Raw genomic sequence first — 22,183 nt, 5'->3', positions numbered from 1 at the left:
AAAATCGGAACAATACGTGGTATGCATTTTTTTTTTATATTGCCAATTACCGTCGGCAAATTGAATTCAAATACCGAAAATTTCTGCTATCTAAATCAAATATGAATTTGATTACATTAGATATAAATGTATGTTTTTGCTGAATTGTGGCAAATGAACAGTTTATAAGGGGTTATTGTATACAGTTGTCATAGACAATATGAAGGGAGCGAATCAAAGAAATACATGTATAGCTTTCATTAAAAGGTAATCAATTTAAAACAACAATATATTATGCATACCAGCGCAATTTTTCATGTCGACAAAACTAAGGCCTATATACTAATTCTTCAGTGTGTTTTAAGAAAAAGAAATGGTGTTATCAATGTTGAATTGCTAGCAACGCTCCCGTCCCGTTCGATTCAGTACGATATACAGAGATGCAGAATCGGCTTTAAAAAGTTTAGGGAGGGGGGTAAAAAGTATCAAATTAAGACAATTTTTAGGACAGAAAAATTCGACGAGAACAAAAAATGTTTTGGAAATAAAGTATATTATTATCATTCAAAAACATGCATTAGTAAAGGGAAGAAAATAGTTTCTCTCTCTCTTTTATTCAGTCTTTTACATTAAAATATTTCGGGGTGAAGTCTCCTCAGAGACCCCATTTTAATCCGCGACAGGTGTGCCTACGGCTCTTTGGATTGGATAGCATAGATATTATACATTAAAATTAAGGATTACATTTTTTTTTAAAGAATTAAAAAAAAAAGAATACAAAAACCCCTTATTTTTTTTCTAAACATATTTGGTAAATTTAATCTTCTTGGCTCTAAACAAAATTGATCTAAAAGTATTCCTTATTTTTCCCCTTGTTGGGGGGTGGGGTAATCTTAAATGATATTGTTTCACATGTACCTAAAAGAGGACCCCCAGCCATTATGTTGTCTATGAAACATTCAATAATAAATTCAAATTTCATTCCTTATTGGATGACATATGTATAGATATATTGTATGATAACTATTTTTATCGTTCCTTAATATATTAGTTTACATATAAATTATAAAATTTGTATCATATATTGGTACAGGTATGTCAAATTGCTCAACGATCAAAGAAAAGAGAGAGGAAATACGCAGAGAACAAAAGAGAAAATGGAAACAAAAACAAAAATTATTGATACCAGCAAAGGAGTTATCTCAATCTATAGCTGCTGTAAAGAAGAGGCAGCAGAGAGAGAGGCTTGCTCGGAAAAAAGAGGAAGAACGTGAAAAAAGACAACAAGCTACAGAAAGAAAGCGGAAAAGTAGGGCAGTCCTTAAGAGTAAACAGATTCAAGAGAAATTAAAGAAGGAAGAAAAACGCAAGAAAAACACAGAGAAACAAAGACGATGGCGAGAAAAGAAAAAAATACTCAAGCAACACAATCTTCCGCTCACACAAGAGGAACAACAAATATTTCAAAATAAAATGAGCAAATCCCGTGCAATAAGAAAGTTAAAGGAAGCTCTTCCTAGGACACCTCTAAAACGTATTGCAACTGTAAAGGCGTACTTGTCCTCAAAGAAATCACCCACGGTTAAGGAACTACAGCGTAGAAAGGTTGTACTATCACGGTGTAAATTTTGATAAAAAAGAATTTTATTGGCATGTTTTAACTATCTTTGAAATGTACTTTTAATCTATGGTAATTACTTAAAACAACATAAAAGACTAATTATGCTAATTACATGTAACTCAAAATGTATCAATTTAATCGATTTACTCAACATGTCATGAGTTATTCTATCTAAGCCATCTGTCACTCATGCTCAGAATCGTGCTAATTGTCATTGTTATATTTTATTATATATATGTTACATGCAACATTGTTAATCAGTCAAGTCCTAGGCTTCGGATTATTCGGGTGCAATTTTTGGATTGCCAGAATTCGCCCTACCGACCTAAGTTATAATAAAGTGCTATTCCATCGTTAGCATTTTTATGTTTCATTGTTGCCGGAAAGTTTTGACACTTATTTTCCCCGGTGATAATTTGGTGGAGAAATCCTAAGGGTATAACACCCGGGACTGCTGCATATATTTTGTAGCAGTTTGATCCTGAGTTCCAGCAACTAAGCGAGTTTCCCCAAGACGGCCAACAACTATAACCTCAACCACACCATGCAAACCCGGAGAAAAGGATTTTACCGCTCCTCCCCAGCATCTTTCCAGCGCCATTGTCTTTCGCGTCCTTGGAATACACCAGGACCAGCACGAATTTTCTCGACACCGGGATCCAGTCCACGGTGCTATAGGTGCGGGAAAACTTTCTTCCACTGCCACCTTTTCACGTGTCCAGCTACACGTTCCGAGTGTTTCGTGTGCGGAAAACTTGGTCACCATGCGAAAGTATGTTTCTCTTCTGCAACCACACCTTACCGTTCCTCCCAAAGGAATACATTTCCATTGGCGTCCATCGATCATTCAACGATCAAAAAGGATCAAGCCAAGGGGTCAGGACGGGCCTGCTTGAAGACAAACCCGGGAAACCCGTCTGTAGGATCGCCTGACAAAAAGTCGTCAAAATGCGATTCTACTGCAGGTATGTGTATTTCTCGGACTGCTTCCAAAAATAGTCCGAAGAGTGTTGCTGTTGCGGAGACGCAAAGGAAGAGTGTACTTTATCTGCAGACTAAGTCCGTAAGCAAACGGCGCAGGGATTCAAGAAGAATAAAGGAATATTATGACAGACTGCAGCTAGTGAAATTGTTACCATTTCAAGACCTTGATTCTGAGGACGTCCGCAATTTATTTAAATCAACGGGCCTCAGCAACCAACTAGCTGCAGTGCAGACTCAGAATAAAGCCCTTAAGACAAAAGTCAGTGGACTAATACGGAAATTTGATAATCTTCAGACCGTGGCATCCGCCCTTCACAAACAAATCTCAAAGTTACAGAACAGACCAAACGAACGAAGACCATACGACTCAACTAGACGTGTCGACAAACAACACCATTTCCTCCCGCTACCAACCCCAACTAAACATTACTGGTACCAACAACCCAGTGTTCCACATGCCTATTTCCGGTGATTCCTGAGACGAGGACGTCTCATCTTTCGAAGCGAGAGGGAATTATCACGGTGTAAATTTTGATAAAAAAGAATTTTATTGGCATGTTTTAACTATCTTTGAAATGTACTTTTAATCTATGGTAATTACTTAAAACAACATAAAAGACTAATTATGCTAATTACATGTAACTCAAAATGTATCAATTTAATCGATTTACTCAACATGTCATGAGTTATTCTATCTAAGCCATCTGTCACTCATGCTCAGAATTGTGCTAATTGTCATTGTTATATTTTATTATATATATGTTACATGCAACATTGTTAATCAGTCAAGTCCTAGGCTTCGGATTATTCGGGTGCAATTTTTGGATTGCAAGAATTCGCCCTACCGACCTAAGTTATAATAAAGTGCTATTCCATCGTTAGCATTTTTATGTTTCATTGTTGCCGGAAAGTTTTGACACTTATTTTCCCCGGTGATAGTACCATCACCGGAAGAACGCAAAGAATTGGAAATGAATGAATCGGTTATACAGGATGTGAAATCTTTCTTGAATTCGGTGAAATTTAAGAGGAGTGATAAGTCGCGGGAAGTCGTCGACATTCTAGCTGCATCTGTATCAGGACCATTAGTTCAAAAATCTAGGGCCAAAGTTGACCTTGCGAGAAAACTCGGAATGCCAGTTAGAAGGATCTCAAAGGGTGTTCGAATCCGACAACGAGTTTTGCATTCAGAACAATCATCCTTTGAGTTTACAAAAAGGAAAACAAGGTCAGATAAACTAACTGAAGAAGTTCAAAAAACAGTATATGATTTTTGGTGTCTACCTGAAAATTCGCGGCACACTGGAAATAAAACTGATGTCAAGCGTGTCCGAATAGGTCCAAAAACTTACTGTAGCCATGCTATTCAAATTCTAGAAAAAACACAGAGTGAACTGTTCATGTCTTTTAACCAACATTATCCTGAAATTCAGATTTCACAGAGAACATTTGAAAAATGTAAGCCATATTTTGTCCGATCTGCAAGGAAAAAGGATAGAACAACATGCTGCTGCAGGTATCATCTAGAGAGCAAGTTTTTGTTCAACGCTTTCAAGGCACGTAGAAATCAGTTGGCAAACGATGGGTTGCTGGACGAAAACACATTTAAGGTTTACAAAACAATTTCGGAATTATGTGAAGATACGATGTGCCATACGGAGGATGGAAATTTACATTTGAAAGACTGTTTAGAAAGAAGCTGTGAAAAATGCGGTGTTCATTTGCTGAAATTTTGTGACGCTGAATTAGATATGTGTGACGATTCGCCAGATGTAAACTGGAAAAAATTCGAGTATGTTGACATCAAAACAAAAAATGGCACCAAGAAGAAACTGACATTGGTAGACAAAATAACAAAGTCCGGTGAGATGATAAAGTATTTTAAGAAGGTGTTGGGGTTTTTCCCAGGTCATCATTTCAGGGCCAAATGGCAAACGGATCAGCTGAAAAATCTTGCCGAAAACTTACCGGAAAACGAATGTTTAACAGTTCATGATTTCTCGGAAAACTACCGATGTAGTGAGCAGATTGAAATCCAGTCAAACTATTTTCAACGAACTGAGGTTTCCATTCACATTTCACTGATTTATAGACATGCTATTTTAGAAGTTGACGGTGTATCGAGCACCCCCGATGACCCTTATATTATTTGTGAACATTTTTTTCTTATTTCTCCTGACGAAAAGCACGACCATCATTTTGTTAAATGTGTTCAGAAATTGATATCTGAATATTTGCAGTCCATCAATTACCCGCTCTCTACAATGCATGAGTTTTGTGACGGATGTCAAAGCCAATATAAAAGCAGGAACTGTTTGGGAAATCTCGTTCATTCCGTTGACGAGCTTGGATATCAGAAAATGATACGAAATTATTTTGAAAGTAGCCATGGTAAAGGACCACAGGATGCAGCGGGAGGTTTACTTAAGAACCAAGCTGATATGGCTGTTATCCGCGGGAAAGCTCAAATAAGATCTGCGCTTGATTTATTTAATTTTGCAGAGGCTAATCTCAGGACACCGCGATCTCATGCCTGCAAAAGAAGAATATTTCGATATATTGAAGAAATCCCGAGGTTTGAAGAGAACTTTCAGCCAATTAAAGGAATTCGAGCCGTACATCGAGCAGAAACATCTAAAGACGGGAAAATCATATTACGTAATATGTCGTGTTACTGTGACAGTTGTCTAGAAGGGGAAAAGTGTGAAAATTTACCTCAAGTTGGACTTTCCAAAGAAATGAAAATGAAGTCGAATAGCGAATCTACACATCAGGATCCTGACATTTCTGAGGAAGAATATACCGAGGCAGAAACACTCTCAGATTTTATTACTGAAGGAACAGTGTTTGCTGTTCTGTGCACAGGGGATGACGACAATGACTTTTATCTTTTACAAGCCACATCAAAGAGCAAAACTCTACGGAAAGCCAAAACAGACAAGTGGGGTGGATCGTTTGTTGCAGGGTCAACAGTCATCCACGGAAAATATTTTGCTAAAAAGGAAAACTCAATCTTGGACTATAAGCTAATAAAACGCCCAGTAGCCATGGTTCCAAGTGCATCTGTACTGTTTATATGCCAAAATGTATCTATACAAAACGAAATTCTTCACCTAACCGAAGAGGAAAATGAAGATATCCTGGAATGCGTCGATTTGTGCGTGTTAACACACTAAATTGATATTAAATGGCATCTAAATATTTTTTAGAATTGATTTCAAACCTGTATTTTTAACAAATTTAAAGAAAGTTAATTAATACGGTAAAGAACAGTTTTGCCTGTTTTTGACATGAACGTTTTTCACGCTACATAATAAACATATTCACTCATTAAACTTCCAGTTTCTTTTCATTTTATTTTATTTTATTTTTTTACTTTTAACATAGAAATGGATTTAAGGGAACTCTAAATTCTAATGAAAACGTTTTTTTTTACTTTGAGATCTTTTATATAAACGTGTAGATACTTCAATTTCAACAAGGGTACTAGTACCTAGCTACAACATTCACCAAGAAAAAATATATAAAGATGTTTAAAGAAAATGAAGTATTCGCTCATGTTTACGTACATGCAATTAATGTATTCAGGGTTTTTTTGGTCAATATTACTTTCATTTTATTTCAAATTGTGTCATTTACTGAAGATTTCCATTTATTCCAACTTACATAAAAGGGCAGATCACTTTAAATTCATAAAACATATGGATTAGAACTCTTCAGTATGCAGTTAAACCTTTATGAAAGTTTTACTAAGTCGCTGATTGATATGAGTAATTTTTACGTCCCGTTTACGTGACGTTAAACGTCATTTATAACGTTACCAAATGTGACACCAACACCGTGCGTAACGTCAGTCTAAAATCATTTACTAGATCTTGACCTTAAGCCTTACTATTCTGAAAATCTTCATTTTTAGGATTGATTATTTCTCGGTTAGGATTCAACCCACAATTACTATTTTTCCCAGCAAACGGTAGCTTTGGAACTTAAAAAATAGTTTGTTTTTTTTTTAGAAAAAGAAGAAGTTATTCCATGTGTCTGTCTAGCTATCCGTCAGAGGAAGGGGGTGGGGGGGGGGGGTAAATTGGGGATCATAATGGGAGGTCAAAATTGAACATCTAAATTAGGGATGTCAACGAATAGTCGACTATTCGACTATCAGTCGAATGGACCGACGATCGAATAACGAAACGACATTCGAATAAATAAATTCAATAAAAGAGTGATGAAGAAATGGAATTCTCATCTTAAAATTGAGAAACCGTCTTTCCTCAGACACAGTCGATAAGATAATTTTCCTCATTAAAAACTGCTGACTTTACATGTAGAAAGTACAGTATTTAGAAATGCTTTACTTCCGCGAGAATTACTTGTCAATTAATTTGTTGTTTTAGTAATAAAATTATCTCTCTATACTGGGCTTTGTAAAATTATTAATTGGACTTGATCTCATCCCATGTACCCATCATAGCCGTGACATGTTTGGACACTGCGATAATTATTGTAAAATTACACAATGTAATATTCTTTTACAATTTTTAAAAAAATTTGATAGCTGGGACAAAAAGTATATTCAACTGTTTAACATTATCACAGACACCTGGCGTGTGGATAGTGTGTGTTTACCCCCCCCCCCCCAAATTATTTTAATAAGCTTTAAAAAATATATAGCACTGACATTTTTTGCTTACTAAATACGCGTCTTTACAGACCGATTTATGGAATGATTGACGGGGAAATCATACATTCTGGAGAAATTAGTGGTCTTTATTTAGTTAATATAAACGCGCTATCCACATTTTAGGTGCATGTGAACATCTGTGTGTATACATTTGTTGTTACATTTCAATTAATTTGAGAAAAGGGGCTTTTGGGTTAAATATATACGTCATGTACCAATGAAGTTTGAAGTTTCGAATATATTCGACTATCATTCGAATAATGCAATCGAAAAATAAATATTTTTACATCTCTAATCTAAATGCATCTACCTGTACATGTATATAGTTGTATGAGTAACAGGGTGTTAGATAGTCATATTATTGTAGATTAAACATTCAAATTATGTTTCTGGATGTAGGGTGAGGACACGGTAGTAATCAATACATGTACATGTATCTTAAATGGGAATCCATAAGAAAAAATATTAAATCTTCTTCTAAAAAACAACAGCAAAACAAATTTCACTTATCAGTTATCAATATGCAAGCATTTCAATTTAGTGTAACTTCAATTATCATAAAATGGCACCATGCGTGAGGCCAAGACAGATATTCTCCGTCTTTCAATTGATAAATTGAAGTTACACTTCAAAAAGAAAGATCGCCATCTTTGGCTGAAGGGCGGATATCTTGGTTGGAAGCGGAAGGACTATCACCTTGTCTATGGTTCAGCTCAGGCTAAGAGCTTCAAGTTTGGTTGAAATTGGTCAATTAGTTTTGAAGAAGATGAAAAATTATGAAAACACGGCCAGGAACACGTTAAGTTCTTAGACAGTACCGTTGTCAGAAACCTTTAAAGTTAAGCACTGAAACTGGTTCGTTGTCATGAACATACAGGTGAGGTTATGATAAAATCCGTCCGGTGTCATGCAAAAGATACAAGAATTTATACTTAATGCATAAAATTTAACGTTTTTGACAAATTCTAAGAATAAATTTGAATTTTGGGAAACAGATACAACATTCAGTATTCCATACAAAGATTTATGTATTTGATATCCTTAACACATTTTGAGGAGTTTTGGTTGGCGATCACATGCCCATGTGTGAAGGCATGATCGTGAGCTGGAAAATTATATATTTCTTATATTTAATTCATCGAAATGGTTCTTTTATTTTAAAATATAAAGAGAAACTTCATTTTAAATGTATTAGGCAAGTGACAGCCTTTTGTAGCTAACATGTTTTAAGAAATCGCAATTTATAAGCAAAAAGTCCGTTGTCAGTACATGTTAAGTTTATCTGGTCCGGTGTCTTTTTTCTTAACATGTAAGTAAATCATTAAATGCAACAGAAATGATCAAATATATGCTTAATTTAAATGAATACAAAACATATTACAGATAATTTTGAATCTAGGGGTCGTCTTAAAGCAGCTCACACGAACGTGCTAACTATTCTGCGATGTTTTTATTTTTCTCTTAGGAACCTGCATTCTAGCTAGTATGCACCGGTGCTAGATCCGCCTTTGGTTATTGAGCAGATTTTTAAAGAGTTTCTGTATACCGTATATTCCAACGTAAAACTTTTATCACCAATTGTGGCACCATCCTACCCATGGGGGTCATGATTTGAACAAAATTGAATTTGTTTTTGTTTGTTGTTTAAATATCCCTCTAGAAAAGTTTTCACTCATAAGGAGACATCACCACTTGTCGCGGTGGAGGGCCAAAAAAGTGTGGGATCTTTTTCATGCCAGAATCTACAAAATTAAAAGTACATTATGTACTTTCACAAAATGAAATATATGGAGATAACGAACAGTATTCAAGCTCAAAAGTCCATTATACAATACAAAATAGGAGCAGAGCAAACACAGACCTCCAAACATCAGAGGTGGGATCAGGTGCCATGGAGGAGTGAGCATCCCCTGCCGACCGGTCACACCCGCCGTGTGCTCCTTGTCATGATCGGGAAATAACGGAAAAATCCGTCGACAATTCAGTGTGTAAATGCCTAACAATTAGTATGAAAAACGTCAGTCAGCATTTGACTCAATGAAAAATTGTATTTGCTGACAAGGTCATTGTATCGATCATAGAACTTACGAAATGATGACTTTAAACGAGACAGCTGATATTCTTGTTTCAAAAGTATCATTTCTTCTGATCCAGAAGTTCTTGAGAGGAAAATTTTGAAAGAGTTATTCTTAAATATTCTTTTTAAACTTTGATCACCTATTGTAGCCCCACCCTTCCCCAGACATGATCTTGAATAAAAATGAATCTTCACTTTATAATAAAGCTTTTACATAAGTTTCAACTTTTCTGTCACAATGACACTTGAGAAGATTATTGAAAGATGTCACTAAATTTTCACATATTCTTAACTATACTTCCTTGAAAGAGGGCATGAACATTAATTTGAACAAACTTGACTCCCTTTATCCACGTTTGCTTTCTGGCAAGTTTGGTTGAAATTGAAAATGGCCTGTAATTCCTAAGAAGAAGCTGAAAATGTGAAAAAGTTTACCGACGGACAGACGGACGACAAAAAATGTGATCAGAAACGCTCACTAGAGCTATCAGCTCAGGTGAGCTACAAATGTCAACCCCTACACCAATTATATCGGCACTTGTATGAGAATTAAGCAAAAAGAAATGAATTCCATATAACATTACTACTGAACAAATAACTTTCAATCTCATATCCATGTATATATAATGAAAAAAAAAGAATATTAGACTGATTTTTCAGATATCTCAAGAACTACGGTATTTTGACATATCATAGTCAAGAAAACCAATACTGGACACAATTTTCTGAGCAACACCATTTCTCCCAACAGTATTGCGAGTAATGCTAAATAAATTTGTTTACTTATTTATCAGCCAAACACTTTGTCTATCCTTCTGTCTGTCTAGCTGTCTGTCTCTCTCTCTCTTTCTCTGTGTATGTGTGTCAATATATATCTCTCTCTTCACGACCTTAGTAAATATTCAGCACAATTTATCGGCGACAAAATGTTCAAATGTTCACAGTACACATTGTCGCCGACGAAAAAACGTGGCCATGCTTGACTGTACATTCTGTCTTCCATTACGCGGGAGGAAAAAAGGCTCGTCTCGGTACAAATTGTCGCCTGCGGCAATATGTACCGATGGACGACGATATGTGCAGTCAGGGTAGGTACATTTTGTCGCCGACGACAATATGTACAAAACGACAATATGTACCGTCTCACCCCTCTTTTTGATGGCATGTTTAACAATACCTAAAACAACATAAGATCGTCCTTCGTAGTATATAAAGTACAGAAGCGACAACGGACCGATGACAACGGACTGAATTTTCGTATCTTGTCATGACAACGGACAAAAAAAATGAAATAAATCAAAATTTTCAGTTTTAATTTGTTCTCATTTTTCTTTAAAGGCTTACAACATGTCTTAATACTGTCTGTACCAATTCGTGTGAATATTATATATTCTATTTACGAAAAATATAACATCTCAGTAGGAAATAGAATCAGATCCACAAGTGATTTCAACAGTGTTAATGTCGCCATCGCAAACTCTTCTTTTATTACTTCTTTTTAACGGCTGAAATTCATACAACACCAAAAAGGGTGTCAGCCCTGTTTCCCATTGCAATTTCAGACATTTTTATAGATAATTTAACTTGAAAAATGAAAAACTTCTCACAGCCTGTCTTCTCAAGTCATGACACCGGACGGATTTTATCATAACTTCACCTGTATGTTCATGACAACGAACCAGTTTCAGTGCTTAACTTTAAAGGTTTCTGACAACGGTACTGTCTAAGAACTTCACGTGTTCCTGGCCGTGGAAAAGTTTACGACAACTATGGTGAGAGACAAAGGATTGTCAGCTCTTGAAGAAAGTTGGTCAGAACCTCCTATATCTGAATTATCAATAACATTATGTTTATAAAATATTTGAATTGAAAAATGTAGAATATATACAATATTCAATTTAAAAACTGCTCTCTCAAAATTTCTAATAAATGAGATTTTCGGGGACTATTTCTTGGAAGGGTGGGGGGTGTTTAGAAAAAAAATCTCAAAATCTACACAATTGTTTTTTATGTTTAGGAACTCTGGCCCTAAATATATTTACTGAAAAATAAAATATTCAAAAAATACGTAGACCTCGTGTTACTGAATTCAACATGTTTGTTTTTCCATTTCAATTTTGCATTACAGACAAAGTTAAAAAAATAATTTAAAAATGGATCGATCGATTTAGGAAAATGAAGAAAGTCTCATGAAATGTAGGACGACTCGATGATGGTACGACCTAGTGAAAACAAACAGACCCGGAATAAACAATGTTACACGAGGTCACAGTTGGTATGCAGACACCTAAGATATGGTAATATTACGATAGGTGATTGTTAAATAAGTTTTGTAGGTTAAAACGGAATGAGGTGTATAAATAGAAACTTCACTGTAGAAACCTTAAAGATGTTTTTATACTGTAGATGATAAATAAGCAGATGTTAAGAATAATACATGGAATACATGGTCATAAATCAGAATAATAAATGCAAGTCTATCCGGAAGAAAATATTATTAAAATGGGATTGTTGTCTGACTTACACAGCTGACACATGTCTTACACTGAGGTTGATGATAAAGGGCGCGTGCTTCATAAGCATACGGCAAAGTGAAAAATTAAAAATCATATAATCAGTATTAGACTGTTTCATATTTGAATGCCTTACTGACTGTAGACGATAAGTGCCAAGTAACAACTAAAATGTGTGACAAACGAGGTGACTTCAGCTTTTCCATCGTCATCTTTCCTCATTTATGTTATTTATGCATTTTAAATATTATGTAGTAATATTCCACAATCACCTGCATACGTTGTTTATGTCTCTCATGATCTTTTTTGGTACTCAAGAGCACTAAGTAAGATAAATTTTTAAACTGAGACATACTACTGACAATAAGTTGATGTTAAAGGGATTTCAACAACCTTGTTTAAAGTCAGCATTTTGTAAATTCTATGGTCAGGTCGATATAATGACCTTATTAGCAAATACAACTTGTCATTGGGTTTTATTTTGACTGATAATTTTATACTAATTGTCAACTGAAATATGGTGGCTAGTGTAATAACAGTTTGTTTACCAGTGGCCAGATACATGTAGCTCAGGTTAAAGAGTATTTGCTTAGAGTTGAAAGGGGGGAGTTCAATGGTCCTTGGCACTTTCTTCCTACTTAGGCTTAATAAAAAAATATGTTTGTTTACGGTTACCCAACCGACCCTATATCTAATTGCCAACCCAAATTTTTTTTCTTCATAAAAATCCGGAAGTCACTCGCTGGTCAGTTTAACTTTTAGATGTAATTTAATTCAACATGTTCGCTGCAGTTTGAAGAATGCCCTCATATGAAAGAACTCAAACTTATACTGGCATTGCCAAACAGCATGACGTTTATTCAGGTGTTTGAACAATATCATGATGGAAAAAACTGTTTTGTATTTCAACCAATTCATGTGAATTTGTGTATAAAAAATCCTACCTACTGACCCTATTTTATTTCAGCATGTAACAGTAAACAAACATATTTTTTTGTTTGGCCTTATAACAAAAATAAGAGAATATTAGGTTACATTGCCAATTTTCCAAAATATTGTCTTGTTTAAAGCCATGAATCATTTGCAATAATAAATTAAATTACAATATATCTTGAGGTGGATTTTTTTTTAAAGAAAGGAGCTTTAATTTTGCTGTCTCTAAACACAAACTTTCTACATTGAATTGGTGAACTTGGATTTTTAGTGTTTTTGTCAAAATATATTGAATTCCTTCATCAGTCATTTTTATTAGATTTCTTTTCCTTTCAGAGACAGAAGATAAGTTCGTCAATGCTATTGTTCGGACCAGTCTTTAGACGGAGTTGCGTGGGCTCAATTGTCTGTCTGCTTTCCTTTCATTCCTCTCAAACAATACTTCTTAATCAGTACAAAGAATTGCTGACTCTAAAGGACAAAGAAAAACCTGCACCACTCTCACGAAGTTTACAGAATTGTATCCATGAGGTTGGTTTATAAATGTTTAGATCAATCATGATGATGGTTAGATTACTTAGACATACATGTATTTATGTGTCAGCCATCCTGAGTTCCTGACATATTTAAAATGGTGGTTCGATGATTGATAATTAAGGTTTTAGATGACCATACAATGACTATGTTGACATATCAGACATAAATCTGTTTCTGCTAAGACTTTATTATATTTTGTATTAAAAACAAAAATCAAATTTCAAATTTGTTCGATGTTAACCAGCAGAGAAGAAAATGCATATCTGTAGTTCACTCATCTGAAAACTTTAGGGTAATCATGGATGGCTGTCCATTCCAGTTCTTTTTCAGACCAGTGAGCTACAGAGCAGTTTAGACATAATCATGTGTTCTCTCTCCTGTATGGCATTATATTACTAACATCCACTGAATATTTTCTCTTTTATTTTTCATGAAAACCATATTGCTGTTTTGAGTGTTTTCTGCATTATACTTCCAAAATCTTAAAGTCATTTGTAAATATGAAAGAAGTGTTAAAGGTCAACTGTTTCATTGCAACTATTATGTTTTGTATAAGACAACATATCATATTGAAATGCCTTTTACTTTCATGTACAATATTACTTAATTGATTGGCACCTTTTTTAAGGTTTACAAAGATTTAATGAGGACAAAAAGATTAACAGAGAAGCAACTGAAGAAAATTGATATCATCATCAGCAAAGATTCCTCTGAGCCATTTCACAAGGAAATCTCTACTCCATCTGTGGGGCTTTTATTGGACTTCCATCATCTTTCCCAAGTTTAGATTCAGAAACAGTGCAAACTCCCAATGGAGAAAACACAGAGGAACTTTCAAATAGAAAAGTTTTGCCAAATAATCAATGGGACAAATGTGCAGTAAAATGTGCCATTCTGAAAGAGTGTCTTTTGACAGACTCGCTTGACATTCAGGTTCGCACCGCTCTACAAGGGGTCTTCTGCTTTTTATATTCTATGATTCTTCAATGGAACACTCGCAGATTCCACAGCATTCATTACAGGATTGTGTATTCATTTGTTTGGTCTGCGTTGATTGGAATTGTGTTGTTACAACAGTGGAATTCTTACAAGATTTACAGAGACAGACAAGCAGATAATGATGTTGTTTTGTTCGGCAGGGATTACATCAAGGGGGGAGTGTTGTATTATTCAAATATCATACAGCAAAACAAGATATCAAGAAGTAGACAGTATGATGAGAATGGAAACCGAAAACAAGCTTTACTTGGCAATAATCAAATTCCTTACACTGAGAAGAAGGAGTTCTTTATAGAACAGATGAAAAAAGTGGAAAGGCAGCTAGCACATGAATTGAAAAAACAAATGTAGAAAATAAATTTTAATTGATTATGATGACATTCAGAGTTGTGTATAGTATAAAAATGATTCATTACAAAGCAAAACTATTTTCTTGCATGAAATTATATGCCAGATGAAGTTAAAATTTTTTTGCAGTTACCATGTGGTCATAAATATTTATGGTTAAATAATGCAACACAGAGAGTTGACATGTAAAACTAAATACAGCTGAAGTTCGGTATTTCAAACACAAATACCTTGAATACCAGGGATATGTCAAAGTGATATGAAAGTCCAAAATACTTTTAAGCTCTGCTGACATAAGAGCCACAATGGACGATCAAAGTATATAGGGAAAAACCTGCTGATGAATAACAGCAGGGCCATAATGACTCGTGTCAGCATTGTTGCCCATGGGCCTCTTGTTAAGTATTTTACCCTCAATATCATCCACTCAGTTAACTTGATGTTTTTTTGTCCCTTGAATTCAAGATAACGAGATTTGACTGTACAAGTATAACACCCTAAATTTTAAGCACGAGCACCCTATACATATTACCATAAGCGCCCCAAATACATATTGTGGCATTTCCCACAAGTGAAAAAGTGTTTTTTTTTAAAAGACTTCATAAGTAGAGAAATTAAACGATTATTCACAGATTAATTCATGGACAGACGTTCAAACCAGTTTGTCATAAAGTTTTGATGTCTTTTAAATGGGCCGACTGTCAATAATCTTGGGCCGACCCGTCGGGGGTTGGGAGGGGGGTGTCAAGTGTGTCATCTCTGTCTACCTATCAGACTGTGTTGTAGTACGACCTATCCATTCAGTGCAAAATGCCGGTGTTTGATCCCGACGACAAGGTTGCTTGTGTAATCTTGTAAATGATTGCTTATTTAAGTTAATAGGAAGCCTGTTAACTGTTAAAACATGAGTCGGGTGAGTATTTTATTAGAACAAGAAACATACCTCAGGGAGAGTGCACTAATGTGTGCCTATCACATGGATAGATCGAATTTACTCGGGGAATTTTTCGACACATTATAGATTTATCCTGAGCTCTGAAATTTTAGCGGCATGTTGATGACCATTGCATTAAGTATCAATAAAACATTAGTTTGAAGAGAGATACATTTCATTATTTTATAAATTTAGGTCATTACATTTTATGAATTTAGATCATTACATTTTAAACCTGAATTTAAAAATATTGGATTGTCATGAACCATAGATAATGCAACAATTACTTAACAGAAGATATGCTCCTAGCTGTCCTTACTTACTCAGTATGTTTTCTTTGTAATGATTTCGTTGTTGGAATTTTTATTTTCAGTTTCGTAAATTCATGATGGAATGGAACCGAGTGATACTTGGTTCTGTCCTGACAGCTGGTTCTCTTGCTGAGCTCTTTGGCTTTTGTGCTCCAGAGACAGTGTTTCTAAGGGAATACAAGTACCTGCTGACATTAAAGGAGATGGAAGAGCCTTACCCTCTGACCCCAAAACTGGAGGAGGCCAGGAATGAGGTGAGAACAAAGGAAGGGTTGTTACAAAAAAGAAAACGATAAATAAATGTATTCAGTAGCACAGGTATGTACTGTGGCAGTCAGACTGGTTGATCGCCGGTGGCCAGATAGGTCATTTGGTAGAGCACCTGACTGGAGATTCAGGGGGCCCAGGTTCGAATCCCAGTCTGGTATGTCACATTTTTCTTCTCCCGTTACATTTGGTGCCGTACCATGCCCTGGAAGTGACAGGTGAAAGACCAGCCAGGGAAGAGCCTGAATTGGTGTCTTCAGGGAACTGAAGACCTTTAAGGAGGGAGGAATATGGTGGTCAGACGGATTTGATCTCCGATGGCCAGGTAGCTCAGATGGTAGAGCACCTGACTGGAGATTCAGGGGGCTGGGGTTCGAATCCCAGTCTGGTACATCACAGTTTTTCCTCTCCCATTACATACATCTACATACTGATGTTTACCCATAGGGTTTAGAGACAGTTTTCAGCTGTGTATGCCCTCAAACAAGTGAAACAAGCAAAGTAAATTGCACTCATTCGTATCCAATGCTTGACTCGTTAAAAGTGCCCTTGTTTGATGCATGGCTTTCACATGGTAAAAACATGGATTTGATTCTCATGAAAATTTAAAAATGGGTCATGAAAACCTGAGAACCCGGTGTTTTAACAGAGACAATCTACTAATCTTTGAGGAACTCTTCTGATATATTACTCACCCTTAAGTGTACCAATAATCTTGAAAATGTCAACCAAAAGTGTCCCATTGTTTTACTTATAGGAAAAAATGTTAAGCCATGCCTAGATTCAAATCCCAAAGCATACCAAAGCTGTTTACTATTCTGGAAATTCCACATTTCTTCCAGATTTTAATTTCAAAATAAGATTATGTAAATTACAACTGGAAATTATGCTTCCAGGTTATGCTCTTATTTTTATTTTTTTTATGCTGTTTAAATGCTTTCGCAATGATAAACAGCAATCTATGTATATATCAGTATCTCATTGACACTGTTGTATACTTAGATTGCTAGAATTTATATATGATACATGGTGATAAAACAGATGCTAACATAAAAATCTAAATCATTATATCCAAAAGCTTTTAAATGCAAATAAGATCAAAGTATTGCCAATATGAAATTACTTACATAAAGCTTAAAGCTGAACTTGACTCGTTAATAGGCGTCCACCATATTACATATAGTTTTACTACATGTATCTCCAGTGATTTTTCTATACTTTTTAAATGGGGTCTGGGCCTTTACAATTGGGAAAAATTATCGACATTTGTGTCAAATTGGGAAAAATTATTAAGATTGAAATAAACCTTAATTGACAGGTAAAATAAAATATATATGTAAATGTAACATCTTTTATTCAAAATATTTACTACAAAATAACAAATTAGACACGGTTCTACATTTTTAACTTTTTTTTTAATCTTTGAAAGTTGTCATTAATTGAGACTGTCCTATAATTCCATTCTTTCTTCTCCTTTTTTTTTTTGTTGCCATAATGGTAGACATAAGAGAAAATCCTACTCATAATAGCCATTGAAGGTGATATAACCTGACATGATTTATAACAAATCCTTTTTTTCTAACTAGTTATTAAAGCTTTTTAAATTACCCTTATCATATTGCTGCAATATTAGTTGCATCTTCCGCGTGTTACAGAAACAGTTGGAATCAGGCTTATTGTAGAACTACTAGTACTTTGATTTACAAAAAAAGCTATGTTTCGCCGGTTCACATGCATCTTACACTTTCCTACGATGCATTTAGTTTGACATGGTCCATGTGTTTTTCTATGTCTTGTAAATGCACAAAATAATCAGCTGTTCTTCACTATTATTGACCGAGAACAATAGTGTTTCACTTTAGATAAGTCCTACATAAAAAAAATTCAATATAATAAAAACAAGAACGGTTTTGTTTTGGGGAAAAAAGCAAATGAAATTGGGAAAAAATCGGTAATTTTTGATAGGGGAAAGGGCCGATATTCGGACCTAAAATGGGTGTAGAAAAATCACTGATCTCTGATATCAGTACTGAGGTATACCCTTCCCATTTGTTACAACTGACTGCTTTCTTGTCATGGGAACCTGTGTTGAATGGACGATGCATGTTCATGCTGGTTATCTTATATTACCTTTATTGCAGTTTACGAGCATTTGTGTTGGTTGTATACTGCATTGACCTGTGCAACTGTTGTAAATTTCTTTCTCAAGTTTACTTTTGTCGCTATGAGTGTTTTGCAAAAGCCATATAGCATATGGCTGTCTACATCTACACAGGTGAAACTGATTACACTGAACAGTAAACAAGTGAATGGCTTATATAGGGGCCCTCAGATATAACAACTGAATAAAAGAATATGGCAGACAAATTCCTTTTACGATTTATGTTCAGCTTTAAATCGGGGATAGAAACCATCAACATTACTTAGAACTAAAGTTAGAAAAAAGGGTAAATACCTCTGGTATACTGAAGTTTGGTCCTCTCCATTTTCATACATTAGATAATCAGAAACAGAATAGACAATTTAATGAATAATGAAGTTGTACAAAACTTTCTGATGAATCACCTTTTTGAGGGGGGGGGGGGGGGGGGCTTTGCCTACAGATTGGTACAAAGTTCCCTTATGAGACAATGTTACCTTTTCTCAAGGAATGAAACATCCATGAAACCCTTCAAATTTTTTCACTTTGGGATGCAAGACTGTTTTTTGTACAACATATATGTAAAAATAGAAGTGACTTTCTAAACTTTATGGTGGGCATATATCTATGTTTTATTTTTTAGAAGACTCTCTGAAAAATGGTGTCAAAGTTCAATTTTCCTCTCTTTCAATTATGTTGCATTTTAAAATGGCCCACCTATTTTGTACTGCCTGCAATTAGTTTCACTCATAGAAAAAATTGTTTTGCAGGTATTCAAAGATTTGATCCGCAAAGGCAGACTGTCACAGAAACAGTTGGAGAAGATTGACATCATTATAAATGGTGACATGAATGATCCATTTCACAAGGGAAATCTGAATTCTCGATTTGGGACTTTTGTGGCTCTTCCTATAACATTTACATATAATCATCCTGAGGAAGTTCCTATGGATAATTTCATGATTGGACAAACCCTCCCAATTGAAGATGGGACCCAAGAGGGAGCAGTCCTCAAAAAATCTATTATTCAGGGAAAAAACGCAGTCAAATATGCATTACTGCGGGAGTGTCTACTAACAGATAGCTATGACATGCAGATTAAGTATGTACTTTTGACAATGTTTTTAGCCATTTGTTCAGCTCTTGTGTATCTTAGTGTAACACGTATCAAATCTCGATCGCAGATGTTACTTACAATCCTGCCAAGTATTCCAATCAATGGACTCGTTCTCTTACAATTCTGGTGTTTGTACAAACGCAGGAAAGATTCCAGTGTAGATATGGAAGTAGCAGAGTTTGGTCCGGATTATGTATTAGGAGGACTAGAATATTACACACAGATTGTTCGTCGAAATAAAGCACTGTATTATATTATGAAAGACAACACTAGAGATCATTTTACTGCTGCAGGGAATGAGAAGGAATATTTTTTCTGGAATGACCGTATTCCAGTTAAGACCAAAAGGGATTTTTTCAAGCAAAAAGTAGAAGAAATGAATGATGCTATTAAAGAAAAAATTCAGTAAATCAACATGTATAAAAATGTTTTCATGAATATTTATGACTAAGAATAAACATCATAACATTGCTCCACATTGTATACTTTTCATGCATTACTCTCCAGAGCACCTGAGTCACTTAGCCTATGGCTATGTATGCATACAGAGTAAAATTGAAAAAGTTGCGGATTTCATTGTCCCTGTTTCTCTTTGGCCTGAGGGGTGTGACCAAAACCATCAAAATTAATACAATCATCAAGTATCATCTTAGATGTACTCCTGGGCATTAAGCAGTCATGATTATTTAAAAAAAAAACCCATCAAGCCCTTTATTAGAATTGTGAACTTCTTGGCCACTGAGTCAAGAATGGGTTTAAGTTGGTCTTGTACTGAAATGAACTATATCAAATAATCTTTTTTACTCATGGACATCTTAGCAGAGAAACTGTGTGAAATTAGAAACTTAAAGGCAGAGATTTTTTACTGGATGGTAAATTCCAGGTGAGGGAGGGGCTTATTTTGTACAGGTGTGAATGCCATGAGGGCTAGCAGTCTACCTGTGCTTATTTGTCTCCTAATCCCTATACACAGAAAGTGATTTAATACACAGTAGAGTACTCAGGAAGTCAAACTTTACATGTGTTGAGATTTTGAGATGGTTTTAAATTAGAAATAAAAAGTTGTAAATAAAGTTTAATCTTAATAATTTTTATTAATTTGTAATTGAATGTGTGTCAAAGCATCCCCACCCATTAAAAAAAATATTATTATTCAAAGTATTTGTTGAGCTTTGAAAAAAGTTATACCAAATTTTGATATATATTATCTTAAAGAATATAATTATTTTAAAATACTAAAGGTGTGTGTTTGTACATATATTATTCCATAGTAATACAGCTTCTCCATTGTTTATATCATTTGTGGCAAATATCAAAGGATCAAAAGTTAATTTGAAGGTCACCACGAATGCCAAACAAGGTGCACAGGGTATACACAGGGACTAGTAAGTACATGTAAATGTCAAAGTTCTAGCACCCAATGATGTACCTTAATGCACTTGATTGACGGGAGTACACAGACCAGGTATTTTTGAAGTTGGTGCTTAAAATCTCTGCCTTTAAGGTAGTGAATCTTTGACCATAACTGAAATTCATGGCACCATGGTTCAGGCCAAAGGGTGGAGTTAAAGGTTCATTTATTGAAAAAGCATAACAGGATGTGTTTGTGAAAAACTACCCCCCCCCCCCCCCCCCCCCCGGCAGCTCAAGGCCGAAGTTAAAGTTTTTTCCAAAAGAAGGTCATACTTCAAGGTCAATGTCATGAGGTAAAAAATAACGGTACCAAAGGAAAGGTCTTGTTACAAGAAATGCATAAGTGAATTTTGAAAGCCCTAGCTGCAACTGTTCAGAAGTAATAGGCAAGGTTATTTTAGCTTTTTTTTTAGGTCACCTGAGTTTACTCAGGTGACCTATTGCTATCTGTTTTCGTCCGTCGGCGTGCGTCGTCCGTCGTGCGTTAACATTTGAACATTTTCAGCTTCTTCTCTGGAACCACTAAACCAATTTCAACCAAATTTGGCACATAGCATCTATATGTGAAGGGGAGTAAAAATTGTGAAATTCATGACCCCTACCCCCCTGGGGCCTGAGGGGTGGGGCTAAAACCATCAGAATTAATGCAATCTTTAAAAATCTTCTTCTTTACTCCTGGGCATCAAGCAGGCAAACTGTTGGCATGAATGTAATAAGCATTGAGCCCTCTACCTAAATTGTGAAATTTATGGCCCCAGGGTCAGGGGTTCTGGTGCTAGGGTGGGGCTCTGTTGAATATGTAGTGAAAAGCATTATTCTTAAAAAATCTTCTCCTCTGCTCTTCGGTATTTAGGAAACAAACAATATGCATAGTTATGATGAGGAAAGGTGTCTCTTCTAAAATTGTGAATTTCATGGCCCCTGGGTCAGGGGTTCTGGTGTTAGGGCAGGTATCTAATGATTATATAGTGAAAATGCATTAATTATTCAAAAATCTTCTCCTCTGCTCCTGGGTACTAAGCCGATGAACTAACTACATAGTTATGATGAGAAAGAGTGCCTCTTCCAAAATTGTGAATTTCGTGGCCCAAGGGTCAGGGGTTCTGGTGTTAGGGTGGGGCTCTGTTGAATATATAGTGATAATGCATTATTTCTTTAAAAAGCTTCTTCTGTGCTCTTGGATATTATGAAAACAAAATAAAATACATAGTTATGATGATGAAAGGTGCCTCTTCCAAAATTGTGAATTTCATGGCCCCAGGGTCAGGGGTTCTGGTGTTAGGGCAGCGTTCTGTTGAATATACATGTATAGTGAAAATGCATTATTTC

At 35.4% G+C, this 22,183-nt stretch overlaps 2 protein-coding genes and 1 pseudogene across 2 annotated transcripts; all 3 read left to right on the top strand.

Moving 5' to 3' along the window:
• The first annotated feature begins 1,074 nt into the window (after positions 1-1,074).
• On the top strand, positions 1,075-1,611 carry LOC133193985 (uncharacterized). The gene has a single exon (XM_061329896.1). The coding sequence runs from the start codon at positions 1,075-1,077 to the stop codon at positions 1,609-1,611; it is 537 nt and encodes a 178-aa protein (XP_061185880.1).
• A 9,987-nt stretch (positions 1,612-11,598) lies between these two features.
• Positions 11,599-14,694, top strand: LOC133193715 (uncharacterized; annotated as a pseudogene).
• Positions 14,695-15,489: 795 nt separating this feature from the next.
• On the top strand, positions 15,490-19,914 carry LOC133193713 (uncharacterized). The gene is made up of 3 exons (XM_061329659.1): positions 15,490-15,585; positions 15,980-16,171; positions 19,095-19,914. Exons 1-3 carry the CDS (start codon positions 15,577-15,579, stop codon positions 19,848-19,850), a joined length of 957 nt encoding a protein of 318 aa, XP_061185643.1. The 5' UTR covers positions 15,490-15,576; the 3' UTR covers positions 19,851-19,914.
• The last annotated feature ends 2,269 nt before the right edge of the window (positions 19,915-22,183 follow it).

Source organism: Saccostrea echinata, unplaced genomic scaffold, assembly GCF_033153115.1.
Source record: "Saccostrea echinata isolate AGI-Se365-2 ecotype Australia unplaced genomic scaffold, CSIRO_AGI_Sech_v1 ptg000028l, whole genome shotgun sequence".
Taxonomy (NCBI): domain Eukaryota; kingdom Metazoa; phylum Mollusca; class Bivalvia; order Ostreida; family Ostreidae; genus Saccostrea; species Saccostrea echinata.
Note: the sequence above shows the minus strand (reverse complement) of the source record. Positions and strands in the feature narration are given on the sequence as shown.